A 19,289-nucleotide genomic window follows, 5' to 3' on the forward strand; every position below is an offset into this window, starting at 1 on the left:
CGTGCGTGCCCGCGTCCCCCGCCCACCTGCTCTCGCCGCGCCGGCTCCGGCGGAAGAGGCGGGGCATGGCCGGAGGCGGCCGGCGGGCGTGAGACGGCCGCGGGGAGGGACTAGCGGCCCTGACGCGCAGGTAAGTGCGCCCCTACCGGCGCGCCGCGCCCCCGGCCCGCGCCCCCTAGCTCACTTCGCCGCACACGCGCGCGCGGGCAAAGCCGCGCGGCTCCGCAGCCCCCGGGTGTCGCCCACGCTCCTGCCGGGGTCTCCGCGGAGCCGCACCGGCCTCGGGGCACCCCGCGAGCGCAGGGGCCGAGGGGATCGGGCCGGCGGAGGCTCCAAACGCAGACCTGGAGCCCGGGGACGGAGGTGTCCGGTTTCCTGTGACCTTGGGGGCTCGCAAAGGGGCGCAGCCCGGAGGCTGGGGAGGGAGCGCCGGGAAGCCGAGCCGATCCGAGCAGTCGGCGAGGGAGGTGTCCACGAGGAGAGAGCGTTTTTGCGGCGGTGCACGCCAGCCTTGAGGCTAGGTTCTCCAAACGTGCAGCGAGTCCCAGCCCCTCGCAGGTCAAGGACGGCGCCGCCCCCGCATGCCAGGCCGTGCCCGGCTCGGTCGTGGGTTAGCTCACACCGCTGCCGAAGGTCTCCCCCAGAACCCCTTCCAGCCTGGCTGCCCTCATCATCCCCCTGCTCCGTTCACATCGCCGCCCAAGAGATTAAGTTTTATTTTCAGACGCGCTCCTGTCGGGTCATGGCCCCTACCTAAGATCTTCCCTTGGCTCCCACGCCGTCTGGGTCAGGTCCAGACTTGTGTACAGTGGCCCTTGGAGATCCAGCCCCATCTTTGTGTGTTCTTCTCTCGGTTCATTCTGTTGCGCCAGTCCCGCCAGTCTGCTTTCCTTCCACACGTGTTCAAGCACTTAACATATGCCGGGCGCTACTCTGGACCCTTGGGATGCAGCAGTGGGGGAGGAAAAAAAAAAAAACTGGGGTGAAGATTTCTACTCTTGTGCAGGTGATGGTCTAGAGGGGGAAATAGGCAAGCAATATTAAATCATGAAATCCGATAACAGGTGGTGAGTGCTGAAAAACTGGGGTACGCTTAGGGATTGGGGAGACAAGATGGAATAGAGCTGGAGTGGGTAGGGTTACTGAGATGACATTGAAGACTTACAGGCGAGGAGTTAGCATTGAGGGTATCCAGGGCAAGAGTGTTCTAGGCGCAGCTGGATCACAGATCCCTGCTGTTAGGAGAACGGTGTAGTCTTGTCTGTGGTGCACTCTATGCCCGGGACACCATCCTAGGCTCTATCCCCTCTGTGCCATTGCTGGAAGCCTGGTGACCAGGTGGCCCAGCCACAGGTGTCAGCTCCACCCCCACCCTAATGGGATTAGATGCTTCTACCTCCCTGCCTCTGGCAAAGGTTTAACAGGACCTGCTCCCAGCACAGGTGCCCTCCCCATCCCACCCCCCCACAATAACCCTTTCCTCAACTTGGGTGTTTGGTGCGTTTTGGGGTGGCCTTGCATCTGCTATGTTGTGTGCTGGGAAAACGTGGCCCCCCGTGCAGTAGCATTGAAAGGTGGACTCTGAAAGGCGATCGCGTCATGAGGGTTCTGTGCTCATGGATGAACTCCTTCACCCACAGATCAGTGGGTTACCGAAGCAGTGGTTTTATGATAAAGCAAGCCCTCTGGCACGCTTGCCCTGTTTCATCGTCCTGCCCTCTGCCACGTTACAAAGCAACAAACCCTTCACCAGAGGCTGGTGCCTTATCTTGGACTTGTCAGCCTCCAGAACCATAAGCTAAATAAACCTCTGTTCTTTTTAAATTGCCAGGTCTTTGTTACTCCATTAAAGTGACAGAAAACAGATTAAAGTAGTTCATAGTCCAAAATGTGCCTGTTATGTATGGTATGGGCCTGAGGAGGGCCAGCATGGCTGGAGCTGTGGTCAGACAGGAAGTGAGGTCAGATCATCTAGAGCCTGTTCACTGGTAGGGACCTCAGGGACTCCTGTGAGAGCTTTTGTAGGGGGTTGAGGAAAGCAGTGACTTGGTATGACTTTAAAAGAATCACTCCTGAGGAACCTGCATTATGGCACAGCGAGTTAAGGCACTGCTTATGATGCTGGCACCCCATATCAGAGCCCTGGTTCAAGTCTTGGCTGCTCCGCTTCCAGTCCAGCTCCCTGCTAATGTGTCTAGGAAAGCAGAAGAAAATGGCCCAGGTGCTTGGGTCCCTACCACTCACATGGGAGATCTTGGCTGAGTTCCAGACTCCTGGCTTCAGCCTGGCCAAGCCCTGGCTGTTGTAGCCATCCGGTGAGTATCAGCGGATGAATGATCTCTCTCTCTCTCTCTCTCTCTATCTCTGCTGTCACTCTTATCTTCCAAATACATAAAATACATAAAATGAATCTTAGCAAGGATCACTCACAGAATAGACATTTGGCACAGCAATTAAGTGACTGGATATCTGCATGTAGTATCAGAGTCCCTGGGTTCCAGGCCCAGCATCCTGCTATTGCAGATCCTGGGAGGCAGCAGATGATGGCTGAAGTGATTGGGTCCCTGCTACCTGTGTGGGAGACCCAGAGTGAGTTCCAGGCTCCCAGCTTTGAGTTGGCCCACCCCCAGACGTTGTGGGCATTTGGAGAGAGAACCAGTAGATGAAAGATGCCTGTCTCTTAAGAAAACGAGAAGGAAGCCGGCGCCGCGGCTCAGTAGGCTAATCCTCCGCCTTGCGGCGCCGGCACACCGGGTTCTAGTCCCGGTCGGGGCACCGATCCTGTCCCGGTTGCCCCTCTTCCAGGCCAGCTCTCTGCTGTGGCCAGGGAGTGCAGTGGAGGATGGCCCAAGTGCTTGGGCCCTGCACCCCATGGGAGACCAGGAGAAGCACCTGGCTCCTGCCATCGGATCAGTGCGGTGCGCCAGCCGCAGCGCGCTACCGCGGCGGCCATTGGAGGGTGAACCAACGGCAAAAGGAAGACCTTTCTCTCTGTCTCTCTCTCTCACTGTCCACTCTGCCTGTCAAAAAAAAAATTAAAAAAAAAAAAAAAGAAAGAAAACGAGAAGGAAAAGAAGGATCTGGTTGCTCTGTGGAGAACACGCCAGTGGAGCCTCAGTGGCACCGCTGGTGGTGGGTGATAGTAGCATGACTCTGTGGTAGCAGTGGAAGTGGTGAGAAGCAAGGGGCTCTACACCTGTGTTGAAGATAGAGCCGATGGGAATTCCTGATGCGGTGCGCCTCAGTGTGGGGACAGAGAAGACCCAAGGATGAAGCTTTTGTTCTCAGCAGCCGGAAGGCTGGAGCTGCCACTCACTAAGTCAGCGAAGGCCGCAGGTGGAGCGGATTTGGAGCTGGGCATGTGACAGGAGTTTATTTATGGACAGGTTAAGCGGGAGCTGCCTGTCGAGCACCCACGTGGAGATGTCACGCAGGCGGTTGGATGTTGTGCTGGGAGACCCCCAGGTTTATTGATTTCGGTAAGAGGACGCAACATAGGATCACGCGGCTGTGATTTATTACAAGTAAAGAGTCTGAAGCAAAATAAGCTAAGGGAAAAGTTGGACCAGACCAAGTCTGGAGGGACTGGCATAGCCGTAGAGTCCGCTCCCAGGGGAGCCACCTGGGACTCGCTTGCTTCCTCCAGGAACACACTGACCTCCCATGTGAGATGTTGTCTATCAGCTTATGTGAGAGTCACTGCCCAGGATTTTTCCTGGAGGCTCATCACGTAGGCACTCTCTGCCTAGAACATACTGAGACTTCGGCCTTCTAGAAGAAAGCAGAAATTCCGCATAAAGCGAACGGTCCAGTTTCCACACAGTGAGCCACTCCTGCCGGTTCTGGGAAAGTAGAAGAGGACCAGAGACAGCCCCAGGGCCCGCCAGCAGCAGACTGTCAGGGAGAAAGGTGGAGTCTTGGAGAAGCAGTCGCCAGTGAGGGGGCAAACCCAGAGTGACAAAGGAGGGGGTGATCAGCTTTGTTAAGTGCTGCATTTAGGAAGCCATGGAGTTGAGGGGAGCATAGACCACACCTCTGAGGAGTTGTGGCATAAAGAGGAGCCAAGATAGGTAGGACCTGGGGCGTGGTGCAGTTAAGAGACGTGTCCATCTACTTGTTTTGGAGTGAGAGAGTTAACAGCATGCTGATGTAACAATGCTGTCTCTCCACAGATGGGTTTCAGGCTGCCTCTGCCATCAGACCTCCCCCTAGGTGTCCCTGCTCCGGGCTGCAGCTTGTGCAGGCTCCAGCCTCTGTCCCTGTTTCTAGTCACGCTCTCTGATGGCTGGTTTACTTGACCATGTTCCACTTAAATGGCACTTCCTTGGGGGATAAGAACTGGCTGTTTTACATGGAGGTCTAGCCACATATGAGTAAGTGAGTGGCCGTAAAGGTAGTGAGTGGGCAAGATGCTTTTTTCATTTCTAAATAGTTGAATCTGCAACTTCAAAAAAAATTTTTTTTATTTAATTTGTCTGAAAGATGGAGAGACAGACTGAGATCTCCCATCTGCTGGTTTACTCTCCAAATGCCTAAAAGAGTGAGGGCTGGGCCAGGCTGAAGCCAGGAGCTAGGAACTCAGGCCAGATCTCCCATGTGGGTGGCAGGGACCCAACTACTTGACCCGTCACTTGCTGCTTTCCAGAATGCTCATTAACAGGAAACTGGGATGGAGAGTGTGGTCATGACTCAAACTGAGGTGCTCTGGATAATGGGGTGTGAGCATCCCAAGTGGTGGCCTAACTACTTGGGCAAACACTTGGCCCCTATTCATTGAGTTTAGTGTGTGCTGAACAGATAGGGGCTGGGAGTGAAGAATAAGACCAAATGCCTGCCTCGCCCTTACCCCTAGCATTTGGGAGATCAGAACAGTCCAGTGAACTTACTAGAAAGTGACAAGACACACGGTATTGGGATGACCAGAGTCTGGAATAGCTTGGATAGTGCAAGGGTTGGTGGAAGATGAGGGGGAGGCTTGGGTGGAGGAGGTCATGCCAAAAGGGCAGAAACTTTGTCAATAGTAGCATCCTCTTCTTCTTCTTCTTCTTCTTCTTTTTTTTTTTTTTTTTTTTTTTTTTTTGAGAGGAGAAAGGGGCATCAATCTCCTATCCACCTGTTCACTCTCCACAAGTGCTGTGTTGGGTCAAGGTGAAGCCAGGAGCTGGGATTTTAATCTGGGCCTCCCATGTGGGTGGTAGAGACCCAAGAACTTGAGCTACCACCTGCTGCTCCCCAGGATTCACATTAGCAGGGAGCTGAAATGGAGAGTTCAGCTGTGCCTCAAGCCCAGGCACTCTGGTAGAGAATACAGGCATCCTAAGCAGTGTCTTTACCACTATGCCCAATGCCTGCCCTCTCTTTTTACTCTTATTTTTCTCAAATGAAAGACAAGGAGCCCAATATGCAGTGGCACCACTCTGATTGAAGAGGAGCTGGGGCCCTGGTTAACCCCCTCCTCTGGCACTCCCCACTCCCAACTCAGGGCTACCCTGACCAGTTCAGGGTTCTGAGACAGAACCTCAGTTCTCAGACCCCTCCTTGGTGGCCCTGCATGTCTGCTGCTGGTATCTCCAACTGATCATCATCTCCAGCAAAAATTAGGTGACTGGCTTTTCTCAGTTTTGTGTCTCTCATACATTTCATCTAAACACTCAGAACTTGCCAGCGTTTGCTAGAAAGTGAAGCAGATCGCAAAGTCAGGGAGTGACCAGGTAACACACACAAAGATGGCACTTGACAGTTTGGTGTCTGTGGTGTGCTTGGTGTTCTTACACATGAGTATGATTTTAAATTGTCGCCTTCTGTGAGTAAAGGTTTCCCAGGGTGGGTAAATAGAGCTACCTGGAGTATGTGCAGGGGGCAAGATCAGATGCAGGCGTTCTTCAGGGAAGCAAGTGCAGTTGGTTCAAAGCTAGGCTTTCCAGATGAGGAATACGGACACAGAGGGACTGGTGCAGAGACGAGACTCAACCCCTGCCTACCAGCACTTCCTTCTCTGTGCCTCCTCTTAGGATTTCCTCCAAGTTGGTGGCAATTCCTGTCACTCCACCACCCTTGAAACTGTCCATTCTTTCTGGTATTTGGTAAATGAAGGTTGCCTTTCATGCAAGAAGGTTTTTTCTTTTAAAGATTTATTTATTTGAAAGGTAGAGTTACAGAAAGAGAGGGAGAGACAGAAGAAGAGAGAGAGATCTTCCATCTGCTCATTTACTCCCTAGATGACCATGATGGCCAAGGCTGGACCAGGCAGAAGCCAGGAGCCTGGAACTCCATCTGCATCTCTGACATGGGTGCAGGGGCCCAAGCACTTGGACCACCCTCTGCTGCTTTCCCAGGCACATTAGCAGGGAGCTGGACTCTGGGAAACTGCAGTGGTTGGGTTCCTACACCCACATGGGAGACCTAGATTGAGTTCCTGGCTGCTGGTTTTGGCTTGACTCAGCCCCTGCCATTGTGGGCATTTGAAGAGTGAACCAGTGAACAGAGGCACATCCTCACTTGCCCTCCCTCTCTTCCTCCCTCCCCACCCCCTTCTCTCTGTCTCTGCTTCCCTGCTTCTTCAATTTAAAAAAAAAAAAAAAAAAAAAAAGACCTGCTTTATTTCTCATTGAAGATTAAAGTCCTGAGTCCCAAGAGCAGTGAGCTTGTGTTGTCTGTTCATTCATGCCAGGAATATAAGGCCCCGAAATGTTGAATATAAATTGGAAGTCAATAGCTCTGTGTTTTCCAGTGAGCCATATGGATAATTGCTGTTGTCAGCTTTGTGATTAATGGAAAGTAGGGGAGAAAAATCATGAGAATCATTTTCAGAGAAATCAGTGTTGGGGCAGTTTGTGGTGCAATGGGTTAAACCTCCTCTTTTGTTGCCAGCATCTTGTGTCAGAGTGCGGATTCGAGTGTGGTTACTCTACTTCCAGTCCAGCTTTCTGCTAATGTGTCTGGGAAAACGGCAGAAAATGATTGAAGCGCTCAGGTCCCTGCCATTCCTGTGGGAGACTCCTGAGTTCCTGGCTGCTGGCTTCAGCCTAGCCCTGATCTGGCTGTTGTGGCCATTAAGGGAGGGAACCAATAGATAGAAAAATCTCCTTCTTCCTCTTTTCTGTTTCTCTCTGTGTCACTTTGCCTTAATAGACAGATAGATAAATAATAAATAAAATCTTTAAACAACAACAAAAAAGTTCATGAAAAAATGTGTACTATGATGTAGCTATACATGGATTGCAAAGGAAGGAAGGAAGGAAATGAGGAAACGTAACCTTGGCACAAAAGAAAGCCATTTGCAAACCTGGAGTACAAGGATGTTGACCACGTGGAAACCCTTCCCTAAAACCATCTCGATGCACTTCTGGAGGTGTCCCATCATCACAAAACAACGGTTTGCTTTGTTTGGGAAAGAGATGCAAAAGGAGGTGAAATGCAGATTTGTTTGGTTTACTCATTGCCATCCCTGACTTGCTGGGGTGGAGGTTGAAATAAACTGTACAGAGTCACTCTGGGTTTTATGAAGTGGTATTCTGGTGTTCTTCCTTGGCAAAGTTAATATTGTACATGTCTAACTTATGTCAATAAGCAGTCTTTCTCCCTGGATTTTCTTTTCTTTCTGAAACAAATCATTGAAAACTGTTGCTAATATTTTTCCATAGCAACCAGTACCCAAAGCTGCTTTTGGTGAGGGAGAAGAGTAGAAAGAGTGCTTTCACACATTCTAGTATGTCATCAACCACCACCCCCCTCCCCACCCCCAGCCACAACCCCGTGAGCTCAACACATTTATTGTAGCAAGAAGACTCGGTATGGTATGATGTATGGTCTTCAGTGCATGCAGGCCGATAGATCTAGAGTCTTGTAGGAGGGCATAAGTACAGTACTGGACATAAAGTGTCCATACTGTGTACGATTTATTTTGTAGGAACACCGTGTCACTGCACTTGTGAAATAAAACTGAGTTATTGTCTCTTCCAGGTCTGTGCACCATGGCTATGACTAGTGTGAGAGTACTGGCTGGTGTTTTAAGAAAGCCGGATGCCTGGGTTGGACTCTGGGGCGTGCTCCAAGGGACACCTTCATTTAAACTCTGTGCTTCCTGGAATCAATACTTGTATTTTTCTAGTACCAGGTTAAACACATCAAATCATAAGCCACTTTTCCATAGTGTTTTCTCGCTGAGAATCCCAGGACTTTCAGTGTCTCCAGAATATATTTTTCCATTTTCCATAAGACTCAAAAGTAACCTAAGCTCTAAAAAGTCCACTAAAAAGACTATGGAAAAAGTGCAAGACGTGGACTCTGATGAAGAGAGTGATCATAATGAGATGAGTGAGCCAGCAGAAGAGCTTCAGGATGACCCCAGTGTGGTCAGGGACTACAAAGACCTGGAGAAAGTCGTGCAGTCTTTCCGGTATGACGTAATCCTGAAGACAGGCCTCGATATTGGCAGAAAGTGAGTATGATATTTTATTGTAAAATATCTTGTTTTAGTGCATAATTACAAGTCAGGCCATATTATAGTGAAGGAAAACCACAATGAATGAAAAGACCTTTAAAAATATTTTTGATTTAGTATTTATTTGAAAGGCAGACATCTTCCGTCAGTTTGTTCATTCCCCAGATGCTCACAGCCAGCCAGAGTTGAGCCTGGCTGAAGCCAGGAACCCACAAGTCAGTCTGGATCTCCCCCATGGGTGGCAGGGACCCACCTTGAGCCATCACCTGCTGCCTCCCATGGTGCATGGTAGCAGGGAGCTGGAATTGGAAGCCCAGCCAGGGCTCAGCCCCAGGCCCTTCAATATGGAGTGCTGGAATCTTAACTGCTGCATCAAACCTACTCCAGAAGGGCCTTACAGGTCACCTGTCCGTCATCTTAGATGAGTAAACTGATTGCCAAAGAAGTCACATGCCTGCAAATCCCACGTGCCATAGTTTCTTAATTCTAAGGCACAGCTGGCTATAAGATGATCCATCGATTTAATAACAGCAAGCATAAAATGTATCTGGATTTCACAAATGCTACAATGAGAGAAAGGACCTCTCAGAATCAACAGGGTGAATATAAAGTATTGATTAAGAATGCAGGCTCTGGAACCAGACCACCAGAGGCTCAATTATTCTCTCTCTGATGTTGGGCAAGTTACTCATATGCTCTGCATCTCAGTTTATCTGGAAAATGAGGGTAATAGAATCTGTTTAGAAGGTGGTCACTGGGAGTAAATGAATATCCGTCTAAAGCATTTGTACCCGGCACATAGTGTATATGCAATATGATAGCTGTTATGAAGAGAAAGCTGTGTGTGTTCATATATAATAAAGAGATGATTAAATGTAACTTTCAAGGTTTCCTTGATATTCTCATTCTCACCCTATTAGAATAACTCTATGAGAATAGGGACCCTCATTGTCATTGATTTCTTTAGCAACCATTGATTGTGTGCATGTTACATACAGGGTAAGAGTTCTGGTATGAATACGTTCAGAAAGATTTCCTTGTGTAACTTGTACCTGTATGACCTAATTTAATGGGATAGTTTAATTTTTAATCTGTGAAGTGAAGGAGACTCAAAGATGACTGAGCCCACAGGCCCCCTCTTGGCGTCATGATCAGGAAGTGTTGAATGTTCTCTAAGATATGACAGACTCATTAAGGAACCTCTCCTCTCTTAGAGTAGTAGCTGCTGCCATTTTTTATTAATTTATTAATCGCTGGTGTCAGTCAGCTGGAGTCAGGTCATCAAAGGGAAGGACACTGGTTTTTGTCTGAGCCCTCAGCTGGTCCGGCTGCCCCAGTGATTTAAATTCCTGGACATCAGCAGCTACTGGGTTGGAAGTTCTCCAGCTTCAGTGCAGACTGGCAGAGAATTTCTTAGTGACCTCACGGTATATGTGATGTCTGGTCTTCCTGTAAGTCCAGAGCAGGTATCAGAGGGGAAAGAGACGCCCACTCACTCTGGTCACTGTGACTCACCAGAGCCACAGCCTCACCATGAAGTTGCTGCCTTGGGAGTCAGGTGGAACACCCCAGGCCCCTGTGTGGAACGGAGCTTCATAAGTATGTTGAACCCCAGCCAAAGACTGGCATTGTGGTGCAATGGGTTAAGCCGCCACCTGCAACACCAGCATCGAGTATGAGTGCTGGTTCAAGTCGCGGCTGCTCTACTTCCAGATCCAGCTCCCTGCTAATGGCGCCTGGGAAAGCAGCAGAAGATGGCGTAAGTACTTGGGCCTCTGTCATCCACATGGGAGTCCCAGATGACATTCCAGGCTCCTGGCTTTGGCCCGGCCCAGCCCAAATCATAGCCACTTGGGGGGTGAACTAGCGGATGGAAGGTCTCTAACTCTGCTTTTCTAATAAATGAGTAAATTTTAAAACATAAAAAATCAAGTAAAGTGCATGATGGTGCTAGCAGATCTTTACAGCACCTCAGCATCTCTCAGAAGGGCCCACTGGTCTCCCTGTCCTGGGTATATATGGAAGCAGTCAATTTTCACTTTCCTGGCACCCAAACTGGAGAGTTTGTGGGGAATCACTGTCGGGATAAACAATTACAGCAGGTATTTTATGTGAATGTGTATAATTGTATATTTTTAAGCACTTTGTCTACTTGTTTTTTTTAATAGCAAAGTGGAAGATGCATTCTACAAAGGTGAACTCAGACTGAATGGGGAAAAATTATGGAAGAAGAGCAGAACGGTGAGATATTAAACCTGTAGTGACATCTAGATGTTTTTGTCTGCTGCTCCGCTAGTACTCAGTTAACGCTGCCCCAGGTTTCCCCTCAGGCTCCTTAGCTTTCCTGAGGTCCTGGGGTCCCGCACAGGCCGCTGGGAGTCACCAGCCTCAACCACACAGGCCAGTTTCTCCTTCACAGCCCTAATGACGTTGTGAGGCAGCTTTCCCCTTTTTCTTTCATATGTTAGGATGAGCTACTACCAGGACTGGCAAAAATCCATTAATTAAACTCCTGGGTTATGAATGTTAGCCTCTATGGAGTCATCATAATTGGATTGCAAAGTAGCACTGATTCACCTAGAAGTGTTTTTTGGTGTTACCTGAGCAGATGTGTAATTCTGTTCAGTCCAGCACTACCCACTGAGCGCTTGCTACATGTGCTGCTTTAACTGTCAGAAGGGATAGTCTAGATTTTCTGACAGGTCTATATCAGTGCAGAGCAACAGAGAAAGATCTTCCATCTGCCGGTTCACTTCCTATATGCCCCCAACAGCTAGGGCCTGGCCAGGCTGAAGCCAGGAGCCAAAAACTCAACTCAGGTCTCCCAGTGAGTGGCAGGAACGCAATTACTGAAGCCATCACTGATGCCTCCCAGGGTCTGCAGTTGCAGGAAGTGGGAGCCGGGGCTGAAAATTGAACCCAGGTCCTCCAGGGTGGGACCCAGGCATTTTAAACAGCATCTTAACCCTAGGTGAAAAACCATCCAGAAATTTATATTTCTATAAAAATAAACATGTTTGCATATACCTAGAATTAAAATGTTACTACTACAAGGAACTATCATGGAGTGGGGCTTTATGGGTTATAGAAATTTCCTCATGCTTTTTAGTTTTTGATTTTTTTTTTTCTTTTACCCTGAATTTGGCTCACTTCCGTAATTGGGAAAAGTGACACCAAGAATTAACAGGGACCCTTAAAACATTTGGAAGACACAAGAGTGTTGGAAAGCATCATCTCAATGTCCGGAGGCAGAATGCTCCAGACCAGTGAGACACTTTTGGAAGCTGTTTTCCTTTGCTCTTGTTCATGTTTCACCACCCCTGAGCTGTATCCTGCTACCCTGGGACACAGAGTGGATGGGGAAACTGTCAGCTGTCCGTCTGGGGGAGCACTGAGGCTTCCTCCAGGGCCTGCTCCCAGGGGTCATCCACACTCTCACAGGACAGAAGGAGGGAAAAGGCCCTGAGCCGGGCTCAGCCCCCACAGTCCCTCTGACAGCAGCTGGGCCGCAGGTTCAGACGCTGGCACATCAGCCACTGCTCTGTGGGCTGCATGAAGCTGGGTGCCCCAGACAGGCCCTTCTCCCTTCGTTGCTTTTTCCTGAGCGTAGCCCAGCGTTCTTCTCCGCAGCCGCAGGATTCCCGACACGAGGCCTGTCCTGGAGTCCCTGAGCACCTGCCTTGCCCAGGTCTCATTACAAACCCCACAGGCCGGTCTTTCTGCCTGAGCCTTGAGATGTCGTTAACTGCAGCCTAATTGCTGCTGCTTCATTCTGCCTTGGGTGTTCTGTTGTCTCGGCTGCCTTCCAGATTGCTCCTGAGGGTCAGCAAAGAAGAGGCCAGCATTAGCACTCGGCTGCCTTGTTACTAGGAGGCCTGGTAGCCATAGAAACTGCAGCTAAAGGGAGATTTGAAATGTAGATATTTGGAACAGCCCCTAATCCCAGCCAGTTTGGCTTTGTGTCTGCTGACGGCCAGGGTCTTGGAGGGGAATGAAGAATGCGTGGCCTTCCTTGGCCTGCTCTGTGGAGCCCAGGCCTGGCTGCCGGCGCTGGAGGGTCAGCACTTGTCTGATGCTGCCGCTCTAACCCTGGCTGCCTGCAGGTGAGCAGAGCTGTTCTGTGAGCTGCGAGCCCCAAGTACAGCAGGTGCTGGGTGGCTCCATGTGAGCAGTGGGCGTGTGGAGCCCACGTATGGGATTGAAGCTGTCCTGAATTCTCTCTCCCTGGGATCAGTGAGGGGAAGGACCAGCACCGGTTCCCTAGTCTCTGCTCTGGGAGGAAGCCCCCAGGGGACTTGCTCTCCAGCCACACAGCAGCCTGCTTTTTTAAAGGGCAGGCACCATGCACAGTACACGCACGGAAGGGCACCTGAGAACGGCTGCTTTCTCTTGTTGTGTGCTTTTGTATCCTCAACTTTGTGTCACGTGTGTATATCATTCATTGAAGACTTTTAATGAAATAGTTATTCCATAAGAGGTAAAGGTGGGTTCGAGGACTTGTGGTGACTTTGTGAAGACAATGACTTTTTAAAATGTCCACACAGATTGAAGTGGTCATTTTATTATTATTATTATTATTTTTGACAGGCAGAGTGTGGACAGTGTGAGAGAGAGACAGAGAGAAAGGTCTTCCTTTTGCCGTTGGTTCACCCTCCAATGGCCGCCGCAGCCAGCATGCTGCGGCCAGCACACCGCGCTGATCCGAAGGCAGGAGCCAGGTGCTTCTCCTGGTCTCCCATGGGGTGCAGGGCCCAAGCACTTGGGCCATCCTCCACTGCACTCCCGGGCCATAGCAGAGAGCTGGCCTGGAAGAGGGGCAACCGGGACAGAATCTGGCGCCCCAACCGGGACTAGAACCCGGTGTGCCGGCGCCACTAGATGGAGGATTAGCCTCTTGAGCCACGGTGCCGGCCTTGAAGTGGTCATTTTTGTAATTGAACCCAGCAGATCTGCAGGTGTGCGACTCCCCTCTCTTCTTCTCCCAAGAGGAGAAGTGGTCTTGATGCCTGACTGTGCTGTGAGCCTTCTGTTCAGCCCAGAGGGGAGGGAGTTAATGGCTGAAGATCGGCTCCTGCCTCAGTTTCCCAACCTGCTACTCTGGGCTTCCCGGCTTGTCGAGCGCAGTGTGGTGGCACCATGTATGTGTGCCTGTCTTGTAGACTAAGTGCGAAGGTCTTGAGTGGGTGGGGAATAATTAAAGGCTTGCCTTGGTGAGCTACCATGTTTGGACAGTCTGAAGTCATGTCTGCCCCAGAGGATATTCATTGGAAAAGAAACTAAATAAATAAGCATTTGACACCAGAATTCTGAGACAGAAGCCCTTCACTGGGTGAAGACAGAAGACAGAGGACAGACTTGGGTGTCCACTTGGGATCAGTGGCCCATGCACGGGGTCGCTGCTACCATTGGAAGCAGTGGGGGGGAGGGGGGGGCCAAGATGGCCTCCAGTCATCCCTGGCTTGTGTTGTAGTAGAAGCAGCAGCCTGTGGCACCTGGGTCTGTGTAGCCCCTCTTTGAGGGTTTGAGCAGACTTCCTGAGATCCTATACCAGGTATCTGTCCTGGGCTGGCCACAGCATCAGCCCAGACCCAAATCCTCTTGGAGCTGACACAACAGCCTCAGGGTGTGTCTTGAACTTCTAGCTGAACCCAAAACTCACTTCTGGGTAAGAATGGATTTGACCTCAGCCATTAAAAAAAAATATGTGTTGGAGAGGAAGAGAAAGACAAAGAGAGCGTCCACCCTGCAGGTCACTTCCTAAATGCCCACAACAGCTAGGCTGAAGCCGAGAGCCAGCAACTCAATCCAGGCCTCCCACCTGAGAAGCAGGGAGCCAGCTACTTGAGCCATCACTGCTGCTTCGCAGTCTGCATGAGCAGGAAGCCGAAGTCAGCTGCTAGCGCTGCACATCACACCCACACACTCCACTGCAGGATGCAGGCACGGTAACTGGCAGGACAAACACCCAGCCCGACCTCGGCCCTTCACAGCCAGTCAGCTCGAGCATCTCTACCCTTTATTCTGGGATACTTTACCTTTCTAAGTTGAAGCTTGTCTCTCTTGATTAAGTGGGCTCACTGGGGCGATCTCTTTGATTTCTCTACTGCTGACCAATATGTTACAGTGACTAATTTCCAGCAAACTACCCCATCCCCATCCCAGCTAAAATCAGAGAAAAGTGTGGCACTGGAAATTGTCTTCTCGGTGCATGTAGCAATTACTGCGCATGTGTGTTCTCTGCCACTGTGTCAAATGATACCAACCTAAATGCATCCATTTAAATACTCCCTGCAGTCACCCGGCAGGTGTGTTTGAGCTGCCCCACACAGGGACTGCCTGCAGGCACGCGTTGTCTATTCCTAAGCGGGGAGACCAAGCCCCTGGCGTTTGAATGCCATCCCGGTGAGGGCCTTTGTGCCAAGGCACTAGGGGCAAATGACAGTTCCACAGGAGACATGGGCCTTGTCTCCCGGTCCTTGTTCTGTGTGACAATCACCTGGTGAACACGCCAAGCAAGGATGCCTGCCTTGGCCTGAGTTCTCCCGCATGTGATAAAGGCTCCATTTTCTTTTCATTTCCAGGTGAAAGTGGGAGACACATTGGATCTCCTCGTTGGGGAGCATAAAGAAGCTGCAACAGAGACAGTGATGCGGATTCTCCTGAAAAAAGTATTTGAAGAAAAGACGGAGAGTGAGAAGTACAGAGTGGTGCTGCGACGGTGGAAGAGGCTAACGCTGCCAAAGAAGAGTCCGTCTAAATAAATGGCTGCCCTGGGAGTGAGGCGGTGGGGGAGGGGCCGCCGAGAAAGGACATTTTGGTTAAAATAAAGTTCTCGTCCCATCTGCGGCGTCCGCTGAGGCTTTGGTGGAACTTGGCATGCATGCCCGGAGATGGTTCCCTCGGGGGTCCTGTGGACCTCGGCAGCCTGAGAGCCCTTCGGCGGTGTGTGCGGGCTGCACCGGGCCCAGGGAGGTCCAGTGGCTGGCCCCTTGGCGGCCGCCTCTCCCTCAGTGTCTGTGTTTAGGTGGTTTTCCCTGTCTAGGGTCCAGCTGTCCCAGGCTCAGGCTGCTTAAGGCAAAACCAAGCAGTCAAGGGCACCCCCCGGATCACCAGGCAGGAAGCACTGGGCGAGCCCTCTCTCCACCTCCCCTGCGCGTGGGCCTTCTTTCCTTTCAGTTTGTCTTCAGAAGTCTGGGTGAGTAGGGGGGCTCCAGCTGTTGCACAGCCCATTTGCGGTGGTTTGCTTAGGGCAGGGGCCGATAAGCTAAGGCAGCCAGAGGCTTGTTTTCTGGGTGACTCTTGAGCTAAGAATGGTTTTCACGTTTTCTTTTTTTTTTTTTTTTTTTTAAGATTTATTTATTTATTTGAAAGTCAGAGTTACACAGAGAGAGGAGAGGCAGAGAGAGAGAGAGGTCTTCCATCCGCTGGTTCACTCCCCAACCGGCTGCAACAGCCGGAGCTGAGCCGATCCGGAGCCAGGAGCCTCCTCCGGGTCTCCCACACGGGTGGCAGAGGCCCACAGACTTGGGGACATCTGCTTTCCCAGGCCACAGCAGAGAGCTGGACGGTAAGTGGAGCAGCCGGGACTAGAACCGGCGCCCATATGGGATGCCAGCGCTTCAGGCCAGGGTGTTAACCCGCTGAGCCACTGCGATGGCCCCGGTTTTTATGTTTTCAAAGCAGTTTTTAAAAATATACAGCGGAGACCTAAAATATATACTGACTTTTTACCAAACAAATTTGATGACCCCTGGTTTAGGGTAATAAGCTGAGGGTTTAATTTTCAGGTAAAGGCAGCAAATACATAGATTTTTCTCAAGGAGAATAAAGAATCAAACAGATCATTCTAACTTGGGAACCACTAGAGGCGTACTTGGGGGAACACATGCACACATTTCCGTCATCTGAGACAGGTGCATCTACACAAGCAGCTCGGCCTGTGGAATCCCAGGGGCCATGGCCTGGCCCTGGGAAGGGGCGCTTCCCTGGCAGACTGTGGGCGGGCTCTCACCTGCCACCCACCCCCGGGACTGGAAGGCACCTGACCAGAGCAGGGAGCTGTCTGGAAGTCTCACCAGCTCATGGTGCAGATTTGTATTTGAAAGCTTAAACTGTCAGGAGGAAATGGTACAGGGAGTTTTTCTATTTCACCACTCGTTAGTGTGGCTTTACTGAGTCACCAGTGAAAATGGTGTGTTCAGTGGCTACAAGACTTAGTTACAGTGGAGGTGCTTGTGTGTTCACACGTCTCAGTTTCTTCTCCCTCCCCCAACCTCCGTGATTAGAGAGGACACAGAGACTTGCGAAGTGAGGGGCAGCACTGAGCTGACGGCGCGGCAGGGGTCCTGCCGCTAGTCAGGTGGGTTGCTCTGCTCATAGGTTAACCCCTCCGAACCTCAGTTTCCTCGCCAGCTGAATGGGGGTCAGGATCCTGTCACCTGCCTTGTGGGCTCTGAGAGAAGGAACGGTGACGTGTTGTTATGAGGCAAGCTGAGCCGACAGCAGCCAGAAAGCGCACGGAAGGCCTTGTGAAGCTCCACTGGCACTCAGACGCTGACTCAGCTGCTTGCCAGGGTGCAACCCGCTCAGGGGCATCTGATGACAGAGAACGTTGGTTTGGTCATGGCAGGCGGCAAACACAGATCTCTCACAGCTGTCTACAGTGCAGGGATTCGGAACGTATGTAAGAAGCAGTAGCAGAAACATAAAAGCAATTCATAAACATTGTGCAACTCTCGCGACTCACTCATTTCATGGCCCCCCAATGACAGCCCTTTAAAATGCACTCCTGCCAAGGCATTCTTGGTGACAATGTGACCAACGTAGGAAAGGGTGGTAGGTAACATCTGGACACACTCTAAAGCAGTGGTTCTCAGCTGGGGCCGGTTTCTGCCCCCTGGGGACGTGTGGCAGCGTCTGAAGCAGGTTTGGGTTGTCATGGCTGAGGAGGTGCTCTGGGCACCCAGTGGGTGGAGACCAGGGCTGATGCCCAGCATCCTGCGACGTCCAGACAGCCCTCACCACCAAGAACTGTCTGACTCAAAATGTCAGTGATGCAGAGCCGGAGAGACACTGCTCTAGCAGGATGAGGAGGAAGCGGGTTTTTCGCTTGTTGGTTTTAGCGTAGTGTTCTTGCCTACCCAGGAAAGTCTGAAAATGCTTCTGGTTTTGCAATTTTAAAGGCTGAGCAATTTAAAATTATGACTGTTTTGGAAGAGGCCTAGCTGGCCTTTTTATTAATAATGGTAATCGGTTCAAAAGACATATGTCTCCTCTAAAAAAAAAAAATCATATTCTGTTTTCTTGCCAAATAGAATTTGCTTATATTCCTGGAAATTTACGTATCTAGGTAGGCAAGAGTTGGATTATCCTTTTCGCATTTGCAGGGTAGAAATAGGCATTTGGGGATTATTCTAAAGTCATGGTTTATTTGAGCAATAATGGTTCGGGAACCATTGGGTCCCTGCCACTCACACTGGGGACCTGCACTGAGTTCTTGGCTCCTGGCTTTGGCATGTCCCATCCCTGGCTTTTGTGGGCACTGGAGAGTGAACCCCTAGATGGAGGATCTCTCTCTCTCTCTCTCTCAAATAAATAAAGTAGATACAAATTGGGGGGGGAGGGATAGAGTCATAAGAATCACTACTATTTTTCAAGGAGACAGAAGAAAGATTTCAGTTTGGAGTACACTATATGTTCCTAACCTTAAAGGGTGCGCCACATGAAGACCTGCCTTGAGTTGCTGGCTCCTGGCTTTGGCTTGGCCCAGCCCCAGCTGCTGTGGCATCTGAGGGACCCAGCAGTTGGGAGATTTCTGTTTGCCTTTCAAATAAGTGACAATTTAAAGGGTGTGCAATGGGTGGTAGGCAAGTGACATGACACTCCACTGAAGTTCTGCCTTATATTTTGGTTTCAAAAAATTACTCTTGGAGACTTACCAGTCCACAGCATCCGAGCTCGCCAGGGCGTGGAGAAGGAAATGATGCATTTGCATGCGCAGACTCGGGACAGCAGAGGGTGCGTTGTCCAGCTTTGCTTGCCGTGAGTCACATATCTTTACTCGGAAACCGGCAGACTCTACCAATCAGGATCTCTCCTTTGCCCTGGGAGCAGTTGTCAAATATTTACCAGCACCCCATTGGGTGGACCAAGGACCCACACCCGTGTGTTTTTCCATTAGGGAACTGCCCCAGTGTCCACCCTACAAGTTGCATGTTTCCCCGCTTGCTGTCCCGTCTCAGCATATCTTCTCCCACTCTGCGGGTCATTTTAGTGTGTTCGGTGGGTGTCTGTGTGTGTATGCAGTCTTGTGAAACATGTTCTGTGTGTGTTTTCAGTTTGACTGAATGATTGCTGGATATTTCATTCACTAACTTCTTTCACTGAGAATGGTCTTGAGGCTTCATCCATGGCACCGCAGGTATCTAACCCGCTGCTTCTCACTGCTGCACCTGCCACATTTAGCCTGCTCCCCCAGGGGTGCTTAAGCCAGACTCCTCCCACCACAAAAACCAGATGCTTGCTGCCTTCCCTGCTGAGCCACACGGAAGCGCCCCACTCAGCCCCTGGCATCAGCCAGCTTCCTCGGGTGTAGTGCAGATAGCAAGGAGACTGTTCACCCGAACGCTCCTTTCTTGCACACTGCAAGCCCGCCCTGCCTTTGACCCACAGCTGTCACCCATCGATTGCTTGGAATTTCCCACAGGGCCCTGAAACTGGATGCCGCTTTGCAAGAGCAGCACTTCACTATTTCTCTCGAGGGCAGGCTGGCTGGCCCTTGTTTGTTTTAAAGGCCTTTTAGCTCATAGTCATTGGTGAACAGCGTGGGTATGTGTATCTGAAGCGG

General features: G+C 50.7%; 2 protein-coding genes across 3 annotated transcripts in view; one reads left to right on the forward strand and one right to left on the reverse strand.

The window, feature by feature from the left end:
• Nucleotides 1-48: 48 nt before the first annotated feature.
• On the forward strand, nucleotides 49-15,276 carry MTRES1 (mitochondrial transcription rescue factor 1). Its single transcript, XM_062186572.1, has 4 exons — nucleotides 49-130; nucleotides 7,963-8,440; nucleotides 10,612-10,684; nucleotides 15,025-15,276. Exons 2-4 carry the CDS (start codon nucleotides 7,974-7,976, stop codon nucleotides 15,202-15,204), a joined length of 720 nt encoding a protein of 239 aa, XP_062042556.1. The 5' UTR covers nucleotides 49-130; nucleotides 7,963-7,973; the 3' UTR covers nucleotides 15,205-15,276.
• Nucleotides 817-19,289, reverse strand: part of BEND3 (BEN domain containing 3) — a 62,987-nt gene continuing 44,514 nt past the window's right edge. For both annotated transcript variants that reach the window (XM_062186569.1, XM_062186571.1), the window contains one exon: nucleotides 817-940. The gene's annotated coding sequence lies outside the window, so the exon portion shown is untranslated. The remainder of the gene's footprint in view (nucleotides 941-19,289) is intronic.

Source organism: Lepus europaeus, chromosome 3 (assembly GCF_033115175.1).
Source record: "Lepus europaeus isolate LE1 chromosome 3, mLepTim1.pri, whole genome shotgun sequence".
Classification (NCBI taxonomy): domain Eukaryota; kingdom Metazoa; phylum Chordata; class Mammalia; order Lagomorpha; family Leporidae; genus Lepus; species Lepus europaeus.